This window comes from Scatophagus argus, chromosome 18 (genome assembly GCF_020382885.2).
Source record: "Scatophagus argus isolate fScaArg1 chromosome 18, fScaArg1.pri, whole genome shotgun sequence".
Lineage (NCBI taxonomy): Eukaryota > Metazoa > Chordata > Actinopteri > Scatophagidae > Scatophagus > Scatophagus argus.
The window spans coordinates 11,285,334-11,299,503 of NC_058510.1; the positions used below are offsets into that span (position 1 = coordinate 11,285,334).

At 40.9% G+C, this 14,170-nt stretch overlaps 1 protein-coding gene across 2 annotated transcripts in view; it reads left to right on the top strand.

Moving 5' to 3' along the window:
- cnksr2a (connector enhancer of kinase suppressor of Ras 2a) overlaps positions 1 to 14,170 on the top strand; it is a 45,367-nt gene that overhangs the window by 21,794 nt on the left and 9,403 nt on the right. For both annotated transcript variants that reach the window (XM_046370861.1, XM_046370862.1), the window contains exons 9-18: positions 4,401 to 4,547; positions 5,265 to 5,377; positions 5,491 to 5,645; positions 6,288 to 6,377; positions 7,676 to 7,890; positions 9,584 to 9,635; positions 11,872 to 12,047; positions 13,125 to 13,198; positions 13,325 to 13,396; positions 14,020 to 14,087. In XM_046370861.1, coding sequence (XP_046226817.1) covers positions 4,401 to 4,547; positions 5,265 to 5,377; positions 5,491 to 5,645; positions 6,288 to 6,377; positions 7,676 to 7,890; positions 9,584 to 9,635; positions 11,872 to 12,047; positions 13,125 to 13,198; positions 13,325 to 13,396; positions 14,020 to 14,087 — 1,162 coding nt within the window. The remainder of the gene's footprint in view (positions 1 to 4,400; positions 4,548 to 5,264; positions 5,378 to 5,490; positions 5,646 to 6,287; positions 6,378 to 7,675; positions 7,891 to 9,583; positions 9,636 to 11,871; positions 12,048 to 13,124; positions 13,199 to 13,324; positions 13,397 to 14,019; positions 14,088 to 14,170) is intronic.

A 14,170-nucleotide genomic window follows, 5' to 3' on the forward strand; every position in this document is an offset into this window, starting at 1 on the left:
ATAAAGAGGACTGTTTTTACGCATATTGCAGATGTAAACAAGTATTTAAGTATTGATAAGCTGCAATAATCAATATTTTTAAGAAAAAAAATTGATCAAAGAAAAGTGGTGGCTCAGGGAGCAGAGCTGGTTACCCAGTAATTGGAAGGTTGGTGGTTTGATCCCCGCTTGTGGCTGCATGTTGAAGTGTCCTCAGGCAAAATACTAAACCACAAATTAGTCTGAATGGGTGCTCCAGTGGTGAGTGTGAGTGTGTGTGTGAATGCTTGAACAGAGAACTGCTATGGGGCACTTTTGGATAGGAAAAGATTAAGAATAAGACTTAATTGTTATCTGGTATTGCTTCAATTCATTGTGTATCAAGAGTAAACCCTGTGAGATGTACCATTTTATTTTCACTTGATGTCATCTAAAACCCGTCAGTCGAATTGATAAGCCAGTTGCAATTATGTGTTTTGAATTTTTGTGGCAGGCTGACCTGTGTCTGTTTACATCTGTATTGCATATTGTTGCCCTTAGTGTTACAAGGTGCAAAGACACAGAACTTGCATTGCAATTAGCGTAATCAGATCCTCCAACCCTCCCCAAACTTCCTCTTGCATTATGATCAGATTTCAGGTCAATCCAGTGAATGCAATTAAGATGGAGCAGTTCTGCCTTAACACTGTTGGGGGGCTATTAGGTGTTCACGCCTTTGTGCAGGTTCAGTACCAGCATTCAAAACTGAAATTAAGAGTGGTTTTGTGATGAATTCTGTATTTTATAAGAGCCAAGACATTTTTCCTCTTCCTAGAGAAAATAATCCACGCTTGTAAGCTTAAAACTTTTTTGTTTGTTTGTTTTAATCTGTCTAACTGGAGCTGAATGAAAAAGTGAGCACTTCTATTATAGATCAGTTTGATCAGGTTAGCATTTTGCAGAGGGTATTTTTCAATCATTTATCCATTACCTTTGACTAACCATTTCAACTGGAGAGGTACCAGTTCACCTCTGGGGCAGTGCCTCTGTCTCTCCACATAACTGCATGTGTATATGTTTCTGTGTGTTTATGTAAAACTGCTAACAGGGGGAAAAAAATTTTCCCAAAAGGTAACTACATCACAAAGTAATTGTGATTTATCAATCAATCAATCAATCATATCAATCAATTATCAATTTATTTTATCAATAAACTGCACAGAAGAATCACCCAGTATTAGCAGTGGTACGCAAGCATCGCTATGGCGACAGTCAGAATTGTAGTTGAAAGTCATCAAGATGCATCAAAGCCAACGGAATGCTTGTCTTTGAAGCCTTTGAAGCCTTTGAACCCTATAGCCCATAAATAACACTGACAAAGAGAGTTCATTTCACTCTTAGAAGTACAACCAGCTCAAACTCACGCGAGTGACAGCACATTTACCCCAGAAAAGACACATTTCAGAAAGACCGCTTTGTCTTTGTTCAAGTTATTGCAAGTTTGCAACTGCTCCTTGCACTGTGAAGATGGACGGACAAGGAGAACGACAAGGAGGCTTTGGAGATGAGCCCAGGGAAAGACAAGCTCTGATGGTGCTTAATATGTTTTTCAATGGAGGAGGAGACAGAGACGGAGGTGCACAAGGAGATTGGGGAGATGTCTGGAACTTTATACCACCATTTGGAATCCCTGGGCCACTCTTTCCACTGTGGAACAACATGGCTGCCAACGAGGCTCACCTTGGTCAAGGTGCTGCTCCAGATGCTCCAGCTCCGGAGCCCGCTCCAGAGCCCGCTCCAGAGCCCGCTCCAGAGCCCGTGGGAATCAACCAGCAAATTCAACAAGAACAACCGCAGCCCAGTGGATCCAGGCGCCGACCTCGTGAAGAAGATGACGAGGATGAGGAGAGAAGCAGTCGACGATTCAGATGGTGGGATGAATTTGCAGATAGCGACTCAAACAGCAGCTGGGACAGTGAGGACAGTGATGAAGAAGAGGCAGTATCTGAACAAGAGGAGGAGGATGATGAGGGAAGCAGTCAAAGACTCGAGTCACAAGATCTCTCTCGTAAGGCCAGTGATGAGGCTAAGAATGAGGGAGTGTTGGAGGAAAAACAGAAGTACCCAGTTCATGAAGGAAAAAGAAAGAGGGAAAGTGATGAGGATGAGGAGAGTAGCAGCAAGAAATTCAGGTGGTGGGATGAATTCGCAGACAGCAGTTCAAACAGCAGCTGGGACAGTGAGGACAGTGATGAGGACTGAACAGTCTCTGAAGAGGGACTGTTCAGTCTCTGAAGAGGGACTCACTTCCTGGATTTTCAACAAGAAAAAGAAACAAATTCAGACTGTAACACTACCACTCACTGCGACAGATACCTCCTCTACCTCGGCCACATGACATCCCTTCACGCACCATGAAACAATCAACTTTATCCCAATCATTTCTGTATCTGTTCTACCAAGCTGGATATCCAGATTCATTTTTGTACAAACACAGATGACACCACCATCCCACTACCAGTCCACGATTCAGATGGTGGGACGAAATTTGCCGGTTACGACTCAGACCAAGGTTGGGTCAGTGAGGACAGTGATGAAGATGAGAGAAAGAGTGTAAGGGGAAGAAGACAAGGATGAGGAGAAAAGCAGTCAAACCTCAACTCAGATCAGCTGTCTGAGTTGAGGTCTGACAGCTGCTCTGATCTGTGGATCATGTTTGTGTCCCCCAGCAGCGTAGGTCTATAGCAGCGTAGCTGTGATAAAGACTAAAGCTATTTAACCCTTGTACATAAAGAGGAAACATCATTAAAGTGAAAGAAATAAAATCTGTCTGATAAATATGATTTAAACTAGCCTCGAGCTGTCGCTGTGATCCTAGTCTCCTCAGTAGAGGGTGAAAAGGAACGGAGCCAGGATTGTTTTCAATCAACCTGATCTCACAGAAATCTGTGACATGCTCACGGTTTGTTGACACTGCATTACGTTGTAGCGACGCAGAATGTGGTAAAGTTACGCGCGGGCACCACAGAAAACAATCCCCATAGAAAATCATTGTAAAGCTTTTTCGTGTGGGTGCTGAAGAAATCAGCGCCAATAGAAAATATCAATGAGGGGATGGATTGTGGTAATTGCACTGCGGCTTGAAGTCGCACTTCCTTAGCCGGACTATATGGAAAATAAAATTCTTTTTGATCCCATATGAAGTTGGCTAAGGATTACATGTGATCTGTTGTGAAAGTAAAGAAAATAAAGGCATATATGAAAAGCCTATACACCTAGCAGTCGCATATACGACGTAATGAATCAACAAACCAGCACTACCAAAGCTAAACAGATTTCCTTTTCCACATCTACAGCTCTCAACTTTATCAGAGTGATTTCGATTTTCACCCCTTTCAATGATTCTCCTCGTTTTGTGATCAGAGGTTAAATGTGCCGAGTTGATTACAGTCATGCCACTGAAGTGACATATATATTCTGCAACAATAGACATATTTCATTGAACGATTTCACCTAAATAAACGTTTCTTTACATAGATATTACAGACACAGAATATCTTTATTTAGATTGATAAACATCATATGTGTTATGTATGACACAACTCAAACGGGATCAGAAAGTAATGCCATCCTCCTTTACAACTATTTACCATCGTAATTTCATAAAATTCAGAACTGTCCGTCTTTGTTTTTTTAAAAAAAGTAATTATGTAGTTATTAATGAATAATTATTATATTATTATGTGTAGACCTGTGATAAAGGTTGATGATATAAAAAAGGTATTTAGAAGATGACACCAGCTATATCACACAGATATAGCTTAACTGACTTGGTTAATTAATACTTTGACTCCAACATCTACTGTTACTGCACTGTAACAGTAACTGCACTGCATTGACTAAAACTTGCATGAAATTACAACAAGCAGCAGGTCAGATTATATAAATTTACCTTTTTTGGCACAGGGCACAGCCCACCAAATCCTCATGCCTACTCAAGTTTGCTTATTTAATTAGAAACTATTATCCTCATGAAGCACAGATAAAAAAGCCTTGAACAGCAAGAAAAAGTTCTGGTAAGCTTACAGTAGCTATTTTTATTTTTGCATACAGTGGATTTTTGGGACAAATGTCCCACAAACAAGGAGTGTTGGCATGGATTTGTGAAAACAGTGGCTAAAAATGTAAAAAGATATTTGACAAGATGCATTTGTTTTCAAATTGAGGGCAGGTTACATCATATTAAACTCTATAGATAGATTTACCACCTCCACACCCACTTGCCTTGCACAGAAGGCTCAACGAGATCCAATCACGATGTGGCCTGAATTCAAACTACAGGCTGAATATAATGCTGTGATTGTGTTGTTTATTATAAAGATGATGATAACTTGCCAACAGGTCAGTGTATGCGCTGACCCTTTGTCTTCTCCCGTCCACAGGTGGGCTGGCAGTTACGCAACCTGGTCGGCTCACTGAGGGCCGATAAAGGCGTCGTGTCCCTGACCCTGAAGAAGCGTCCCCAGAGCACGCTTAGCTCCGCCCCTGCTCTGCTGAAGAACATGCGCTGGAAACCCCTAGCTCTGCAGGTGGGACCAGCTCTACCTTTTATAGACTTTATTAAAACACTGTACTGGCCCACATAATTCCCCATGGCATTCCCACACTCCCTGTACGACTGCAGCCGAAGCGTGTAATTAGGTCAGAGCACTGTGGCTCAGCATAGTTTTGTTTGCCAACTAAAACAAACTGGAATGACTGGGAGGGAAAATTGATGGCAGCTTCCACCAACGTTCCCAGTGCCCTGGCAAATTATGAAATGTATCTCCCTAATTAACACTGATTACCTAGTCAAGACGAAACTCAAAGGAAAACAGTTTTCTCTGCCCTTCATCAATGTTTCGTTTTGTGTGATGACTTTAGACAGGATAATGTCCCAAGAAACGGATGGTAATGTCAGAGGTGAGGTGCCTGGAGGTGCTAAACTAAACTTAAAAATATCACTTAAATAGATTCTCAATGGGCATACAAAAAGCTGGAATTGAGGCGTGATGCTTAATAATGAGGGCTATGACCACCATGTTGCCCCCTACTAAGAGTCCGGATGCTAATTCACCAAGGAATTGAAACACAAACCAATAACAGCGATGGTCAAAACTACCTAATATAATATCCAATAAAGAACTAATGGCTGATCTAATGACTCATGAATTAGCTGGTCACTTCAAGACATTAAAGATGTCAGAAATCGGTGAAGGCAAATAAAAGTTAACCATCCAAACCATATCCACTTTTACTTTCTGCAGCCCACCAGAAGCCCAGGCAGCAGTTCTGCCACACCCTCAGGCACACCCACCAAGAGCTCCGCCCTCCAGGACCTTCATATCCCCCCTCCACCTGCTGAGCCATACACACCCAGGTAGAGTGCCTCTACTTGTGTACTTTTAAAGAAGAAAATTCAGCATATGAAAAAGTAGATGAGCTCTGACCTTGATGTGCATTTGTTTAAACTCGCCTCTGCTGTTGCCAAAGAGATGAGACAGGAGCCTTATCTGGAGATGAGGCATCTCGTAACCATGGTGGTGTCAGCGCCGCTAAGCGCTCTGAATCACCAAACTCCTTCCTGGATCAGGAGTCTCGCCGGAGAGATGAGGAGGATCCTGTGTACTGCACCACGCCAACATATGGTACGCAAGTATGAAACTGTGTGTGACAGAGAAAAGGAGGGATTCGGTCTAATTCTTCTGTACTGATCCAATTCTGAATAGCAGTCATGAGGCATGAGTCCACCTGTCAGCCCCAGGCGCTTCATGAAAAGTTTCACAAAGTAATGGAGCCACACAGCAAGCTCTACTTAATGGATAAGACAGATGTTATCAAACTTTATATTAGAAAAGATAGCTTCCATATTAAATTTCTGTGGACGAGACAGTTCTAGAGCTTGTAGAATTTTCTTATTTTTCTTCCATATAGTTGTCATATTTTGCATATTCTGTTTCAATAAATACACTCATTTTTGTATGGTTTATCATTTATTTGTTTACCAGGAGGAACATTAATGTTTTGAGCTTACTTTTTTCTTGCATGTCCATACAGGAATTCTGGGTTCTGTTGTATATTATCTGAACATAAAAGGCTGTATTTCATTGTGATAAAAATTTGAATGAAAATACTGAAATAGAAAGTGATGGAGGTCTATTACCGATAACTTTTCAAGAATCCTAAATATCACTTTTTAGAGTATAAAAATTAGAGATTCTAAACCTGAAACTTAATACACTCTAAGGAAAGTATTAACTTTTATAATTGTGTGTGTGTTGTGCTTGTAGGTAGGCTGAGGCCCATCTCCATGCCTGTGGAGTGTAACTGGGTGGGCGACTATGAAGACCCAGCCAAGCTTAACAGAGAAAGCCGCAGAGGTGAGCGCCGGAGTGTGGAGTGTGTGTGTGTGTGTGTGTGTGCGCGCACCTCCTGTAGAGCCCTTTAGATTCAGTTAAATGTTCTCATCTTTCTGTATTACAAAGAGATCAGTGTGTGTATGTGTGTGTGTGTTTGTGGAGATCAATGCTCCTCCATCTCTTTCTCTAATTCTCTCTGTGATGCTAATCACAGAGAAATGAGATGAGGGGATGAGAGAAGGGAAAAAGTAGACAGTTGTGGCACAAAGGCAGAGAAAATGAAAGGCAGCGAAAGAAAGAGGGGAAGAGAGATGAGAGGAGGAGGGAGAAACAGAAAAAAAAATCCCTGACCTCCACCTGAATCACTCACGCAGTTGCCATGGTGACATCAGCTCTTCGCTGTGTCTCACTTTCCTCTGGTCGCTGCCTAGCAACCAGGGGAGGACAAGGGTGGAGAAGACGTAGTTAGACCTGAAGAGGAAGTTGATGGAAAAAGATGTAGGAGACTCCGAATCCAAAAGCACACTCAGTCATACAGATGTACTCATACATGCATGTACACAACAACATTTGCAAAATAAATAAACAAATAAAGCAGGATTGCCATCAACAGTGCAACAGAGGGTGTTGGAATATGGATCGTGCAATCCACCAAACGTAACTAAAAAAGTAATGGTGTCATTTTGATCAAACTTGGTACAATTCACAAACTAAACAGACATCAGCTGTAAGATAGCAACTAGCCCCTGTTTGTGCTCCTCGTGCATCTTATGTATCGGATAATTCACATTACTTAGGTCTGCTAGTCAGTGAGCATGGAAGCAGAAGTAAGAAGACATTAAATATTGCGACCTGGATGACTTACTTTGATTATATGTTCAGGGTTTTCAGTTGGAAAATCTTTTTTTATAATTCAGACAACAGAATATTTTTTCATCCCAGAGGGCCTCTAACAAAGCCTCTCTGAATTGAACGTATGCTTATGCATTAGAGAGACAAACTAGCTACCAACAAACCCTGACTGTGTGTGTGGATTGTGCAAATGTTCAAAAAACAAAAGTTCGACAAAAGTTATGTTAAAAAACTTCTACGTACACTTTTTTATTTCTGTGTTAAATTCCAATTAGGTTGATGTGGGCGAGAAAACTAAAAGACAAAAACTCTTGGCACTGGTCTATTTTTACTGAATTGACACGACCCTTTGGCTTTGTGTTTTATTTATATATTTTTACTTGTTACTCCTCACAGGGAAATGATGTTTGTGTGTGAATTTGATATATTTGGCATTTGTGTGCTGCCTCGACTGGTTAATTTCTCAGAAGCGTCGCTGATGCGTTATGTTGGACTGTCCGGTGTGGACGAGAGGACCAGCTCAGAAGACTACTCTTCCCACACAGCGCGTCCGGGCAAACGGTCCAGCGACACGGCTAAACGTGCCAAGAGGCGGAGCCACCACAGCCAAAGCCCCTCCCACTACGTCCTCCAGACAAACCAGAGAGACTCTCCCCCGCGAGACCCTGCCTCCATTTATCATGTAAGTCTGCTGTTTTATCAGTTGATCCCTTAACTTCCCTTAAGTTACTTCAAAATTGCATTATGTCGTTGAATAATGTAGACCATGTAGACCAGGGAGACTCTGACTTTTCCCATCAGTTTCCTCCTCAAAGGAAAAACAGACTCAATGATGCAACAATTTGCTTCCTCTCTGATTTGTTTTGAAACTCAAAGATTTAAGGGGTAAAAAGAAAACATTTGAGCTTTGCCCCTGATGAAGAAGAGCTGTAGTGAAGTGTGATCTGGGGGAATGCTGACTCTGTCACTTCTGTGACATCCGTCTGCCCTGCCTGTCTGTCTGGGCTCGCCACTCTCAGGTCCGGGCAGTCAGTTTGGCCGGTGATGACCTTATATCTCTTGACAGCATCTCGTTGGAAATTAAATGTGTTTGCATGTGTGTGTGTGTGCATGCGCGCGCACGTGGCCATGTTTGCCTGTGCGTTTACAGTGTGCATGGATGCTGCGATGGCAGATGGTGTGTCAGTGGGTGTGGGCGGGACCGTGTCATCTGTCTTGCTGAGCGTGGGGCTTTGAGTGGCTGAGCTCCAGGCTCTGACATGTGTAATATCGTGACATCAGAGCTGGTGCGTTTCTCCATCTGACCTGTCGAGAGAGGTCACATCTCAGATCTGCTGGCCAGAGATGAACGTTTTGGATCAGAGCTTTTCTGAGGAGTTGAACGGGGACGCTACTATACTGCCGTCTCTGATGTCCCATGTCGTCCATAAAATAATTTAAATAACAAAAGAAAATGCAGTGCATGAAATGTTTTTCCACCAAAAATGACATAAATGATGACTGAATAAGATGCTAATTTCTTTTCTGTCACTGGAATAATTGACTAACTGTCAGCTGTTTAATATGATTGAGTGCCAGATTCTAAATTCTGCAAAGTTGTGAGATGAATGTTATGGATCAAAGAGTAGATTTTTATATAGTGAAGTAAAAGTAGAAAGTGGCATGTGAAGAAAACTGCGTTAATGTTGTTTACTTGGATTCAGCCATTGGAAATCACAGAAACGAAAAATCTATAGTACTTGCCTGAAAACCGTCATGTTTTCAATTTTAATTCAGTATCAGAGCACTGAAGTGATAGTTAACACTGCATCCATGAGTACACTGCAAACAGGAATTACTCTTAACCAATTCGGCACGATTTCTGATGAGGTTCAACAAAATGTAACCAAATACAGACCAAAAAAATAGGGCTCGTGTTGCAGTTCCCACATAACTAATTCTACGTCACCCCTAAAAAAAGCCCTCTTCTTGATGTTTGTCCTTCACATTTTGCTTACCGAAACTTCATTTCACTCCCAGAGGCCCCTGAGGTCTATTTTCCCTCATTTTCTCCGTCACCTGGACGTCCTGTCGTGCCACCGCTCCCTCCCCTCCCTTCCTGTTCTATGTTTAGAGGTGTGAGAGCTGCTAAAATCCTCCATGAGGTTGACTTTTCCACCCTCACATGTGTGTGTGTTTGTGTGAGAAAGAGATAATGAGAGAGACAGAGTTTCCCTTTGTATCTGTGTGCCTACTGCCTCCTCTCCTCTGCTCCCTGAGATCTGTCATCTTTTATATCCCAGGATTCTTAGCAGCAAACAAAGGCCACTGATTCATCCTGACAGCCTGCTCACACTCCCTCTTCTTCTTCTCTTCTTTCCAACACGCTCTCTCAGACGTACCAACAGCCCTCCTCTCTGCAGTCAAAGACCAGGAAGAAGAACAAAGGTAACCAGAGATGCCACCTGTTCGGTTTCAGGCAGGAGCTGCCGTCACAGTCCAACACTCGCCAGTTGTGGCCATTCGCTCATTCTCTCTCTCAGGGACACTGAGCTAATGGACGTTATACAAAAATGGGAGAGCAGCTGCTGCCGTGATTGAACCAATTATTCTTAGGAACACATTAATTTACAGGGCTGTAATGCACTATTATTTTACTAGAAAGTTTCAAGGGAAAAAGGCTACTTTGGTAATTATAGGTTAAAAAAGACAGAGAGACAAAATTCTGAGACTTTTGTTGGTTTTATATTGATTTATATGGTTTATAAACAATAGTTGATTCTTGAAGAATTACCATGAAATAACAGGCTTCCTTTTCACTAAAATAAATGTATTCATTATTATTTCATTATTAGAAACTTTATTCTTCACTGATTTGTTTTCACTCAGAAATATATGCAAATATTGTTCATTTCATCTCTGCTGAATAGAAGATGTCTTCTACTTCAGTGAAAAGTCCCTTGTCACTGTATGTGCACTGAGGCTTTTAAAGTCTCCACGTTACCAGTGGCATGATTAGCTTCCAAACTAGTTGTAATGTTACAAAATGATCTTGTAAGTCATAAGATGAGAATCTATCCCTCCTAAACAGATGAATAAGAAAACCAAAAGCTCCTTATGCACAGGCGAAACGACACTGTTTGGTAATCTAATCAATTACAGATTCTTGTTTGTTTCATCTGGTGAGATATAAATTAAAAAAAAAAAAAATCCCCAAAAAATGATCCCACTGGGGTTTGTCAAATTATTATCAGCTTCAACTCCACAAGAGAATCATCTTAGAGTCTGAAAATTTATGTTTTTCTCACATTTTGTGCATTTTAACACACCATGGCTGATTTTCAGACTGGGTGTAGACGAGGCAGTTTTCTACCTGTTTGCTATGTACTCTACGCTTAATCCACATGAACCATTACACCTGAATATCAGCATTTCTTTATAGGACAGCATTGTGAAGCTAAAAACTACTCATGTTTTGTCACTTTGTAATGTAACATGTAGTATTTTTATACATAAATCTCCGTATAGAATCAATTATTTCATCATTTTTTAAGAATTTTCATGTTTTTCAAATACAGTTGAGAGTCTGAATCCCATAAATCTTTTTGCTTCCTCTTAGATAATTTTACTCCCTCTTTATTCTCTCTCCAACTCCTTGGTATCAGTTTCTTTGCCTCTTTGACCAAAGCTTTCTTTTCCTCTTATCACACTAACGAGGATCAACATGTTGGAAGTGATTCTTTCACTCGTTTCACCATCTGCCATCGTGAGAAGCTCCGAAAAGCTTTAGCTCCATCTGCACTTTTCTCAGGCGACGGCTTTGTTTGTTTACAGCAATTAAAACAAAGTTCGATAATGAATGTGATAATTATGATTTAATGATGTTTTAAATACTCTGCTACCTTATCAAACGGGTAATGAAATATTAGTGACTCCTTTTGGTCCAGGCTGAGCTTCATCTTCTGAAATAAATAAGTCAGTCGGAAAGGAAAAAATTGGTGATGGTATCAGGGTCTTAGTGCTGCTGCTGCTGCACAGGAAATTAATTTTAAAGACAAGGAGTGCAATTTTGTACGTTTACAGAACATACACTTTCCTCTTTATCTAGGTGAAACCTTTTCATGCTTCATGTTTGAACTTCTTGTGTCCAGCACCATGAAAGTTGTTTTGTTTAGAAATGAAGTGCCCTTTCCATTGCCACAGAAACAAATGGATTACTGAATCGTATTTCCCTTTTAAAGTTGTGAAACTTTTGATACAGCTTCTTTTTTTTTCTTCTTTTTTCTACAGCCAAGTTTCTTGGCGGCCCTCAACTGGGAGCCAAGTTTCCCCAGTAATCTCTAACAAAGAGCCTGCTGTGAAAAAAAATGTTACAGGGCTTTTATGCCAGGAGGAAAAAAGGCAGTTTTTATGAAACACCTCTTACCTTACTGCAGTGCAGCAGAAATTTGTCAGACTGAACTCTTGCCAAGAATTATTGAGCATCAGGATGTGGCATTTTCTGAATGCTTTCTATTCACACGATGAAGGAGTTAGCCTTTACAAGCAGCATTAGTGCCACTGTAATATGCTCCTCTGTTTGACTGATCATCTTTGTTGCGTTCAGCCCAACTTTCTTTCAGTTTTTTGATTTATTTTCTCTATCTGTCAACACCGCCTTCATGTTTCCTTTGTATCGTTCCAGGACGAAATCTGGCCTCTTTGAGTCGGAGGCGTGTTTCCTGCAAGGCGTTGGGCAGAGGAGACTGCGAGGGCTGGCTGTGGAGAAAGAGAGACGCAAAGGGTTATTTTTCTCAGAAATGGAAGAAGTACTGGTTTGTTTTGAAGGACAACTGCCTGTACTGGTACATCAATGAGGAGGCGAGTTGCTTTTTATACCTGTTCTCTCTTTTTCTTGCCTCTCATCTGAATTTTATTTGACAATATATGCTGAAAAAAGCTTTTCAAGTGGCAGTTTCCCAAAGATTAGAACACATTTTTTGTAAACTATAAGAAAGCAGTGATGAAATTTTCCATAATCTCTGCTTGCTGGAACTTAACAGGAGCTATGCAAGTTTCTGAAATAGCTATGTTATTGCTGCTCTGTGACAAACACAAAGGGAGAGAAAACTGGGTAGAAATTACCCCGAGGTCTGTTGAAGACTTTGCCTTGGAATAGTAAAGTAAAACAGATTTCAACCTGATTGTAGCTTAAACTTGTGTAAGCTCTTTGAAATGTTTCAAAGTCTTCAAAGGAGAACTTTATGGGTTTAAGTCATGCTTGTGGAGTGGCTTTAGAGGTGGTCCTGACTGAAATATCTCAGTAGCTATTGAACAAATTGCCATGAAATCTGTTTTTAATGACTTTATGACAATATACTTGCAAAACTTTTCAGATTCCCATACTTCTGTATGATAATTAGCAAATGGTAGCATTTTAACGTACTAAACCACAACATGTTAATTATTATAAACATTGCTCATTGTCACCATCAACTTGACCATTGCTTTTGTGAACATGTCAGCATTACTGGCATTAGCATTTAGCTCAAAGCATGGAGCAGTTAGCATGGTTTTAGACTCTTAGTCTTGTTTAATTCAGCACAAACATTTAGTAAATGAAAGCCTATCTACAGCCTCACAAATGTAAACAAACCAACGTGCAGTTTGATGGCAGTAGCTCCCTCTCCTGTTAGCCAAGATGTTCATGTTTATTACTGAACTTTAGACTCAGAGACTGGTTTAAAATGATTCATAATGTTGTTTTTGATGAGTCCCTGTTACCCCAAATCTCTACAACTAAGGTGGAGAGCACAAAATTAGCATGACCCAGATGCACCACAGCCATATCTGTGGGAAATATACCATATTGAAATAAACCAGGAATTTCCTTAACATTTTTCTTTTGCCTTTCCAAATTTCCACTAGCTTTTGTCTTTCATTTCTCTTTCTTTTCAGGATGAGAAGGCGGAGGGTTTTGTCAGTCTTCCAGAGTTTAAGATCGACCGAGCCAGTGAATGTCGTAAGAAGTAGTAAGTGGACAGTGAAAACAATGTTGCATATTTATATGTACTTGTTCGTTAACAGTTTACATGCTCATATGAATTATATGTTCACCAGCAAAAATAACTCACTCTGATCCCCACGTGTCTCTCTAGTGCTTTCAAAGCATGTCACCCGAAGGTCAAGAGTTTCTACTTTGCAGCAGATGGAGTGGATGACATGAACAGGTAAAGCAGCATGTACTAAACACAGATGAAGAAGATGCAGAAGGGCAAACTGCCTGCAGAGTGGCACGTGTGCAGCTTCCTGTTTACTCTCCCTGATTCCCAAAACAATTCTAATTTTTATTTGGTAATCAAAATGATTTGGCAAATTATGTGTATTAAACATAAATTGCAAGGTATTTCCTTCAAAGTTTTTACCTGTGCTCTCTGCGCTGTGTTGCAATCGTCACTTAACTGAAGAAATGATTTTGCGGGTACTTTGACTTGTTTCTAATGAGTTTCAAAGTAAAGAAAATATCTCACATTGGGTGTCCACCTTGAAACTGTGCTGCCTGTATAGATCTTCATTGCTTTGTAGCCTCTTTGCAACAACAGCCATATTTGAAGTATTGTCGTCCTGATTTTGCTAATGTTGTAATGTAACTTCAGGCGATGGTTGTTGCACAGTGTGACAAAGCTCTCTGTCAGTTACTGCGTTTATTATATGTGTCTGAGCAGACATTGATGTAAAGCACGGCTTGACTGGTGTGCAGGGGCATACAACCTCAAGGCAGTAATTCTTGTTTATGTCATGAATCCTTAAATCTGAACCTGATATCCTTCTGGGTGATTCTTCCTTCTGTTAGATGGCTGAGTCGTCTCAACATGGCCGCTGTGGGCTACGCTGAGCGGGAGAGGATGCGCCAGGAGCAGGGTGAGGTTTCATGCAGTGACTTGCTGAAGGGCACTTTAGCAGATGGTTGCTGAGAAATAACGTTACCAAACACACCAATACTG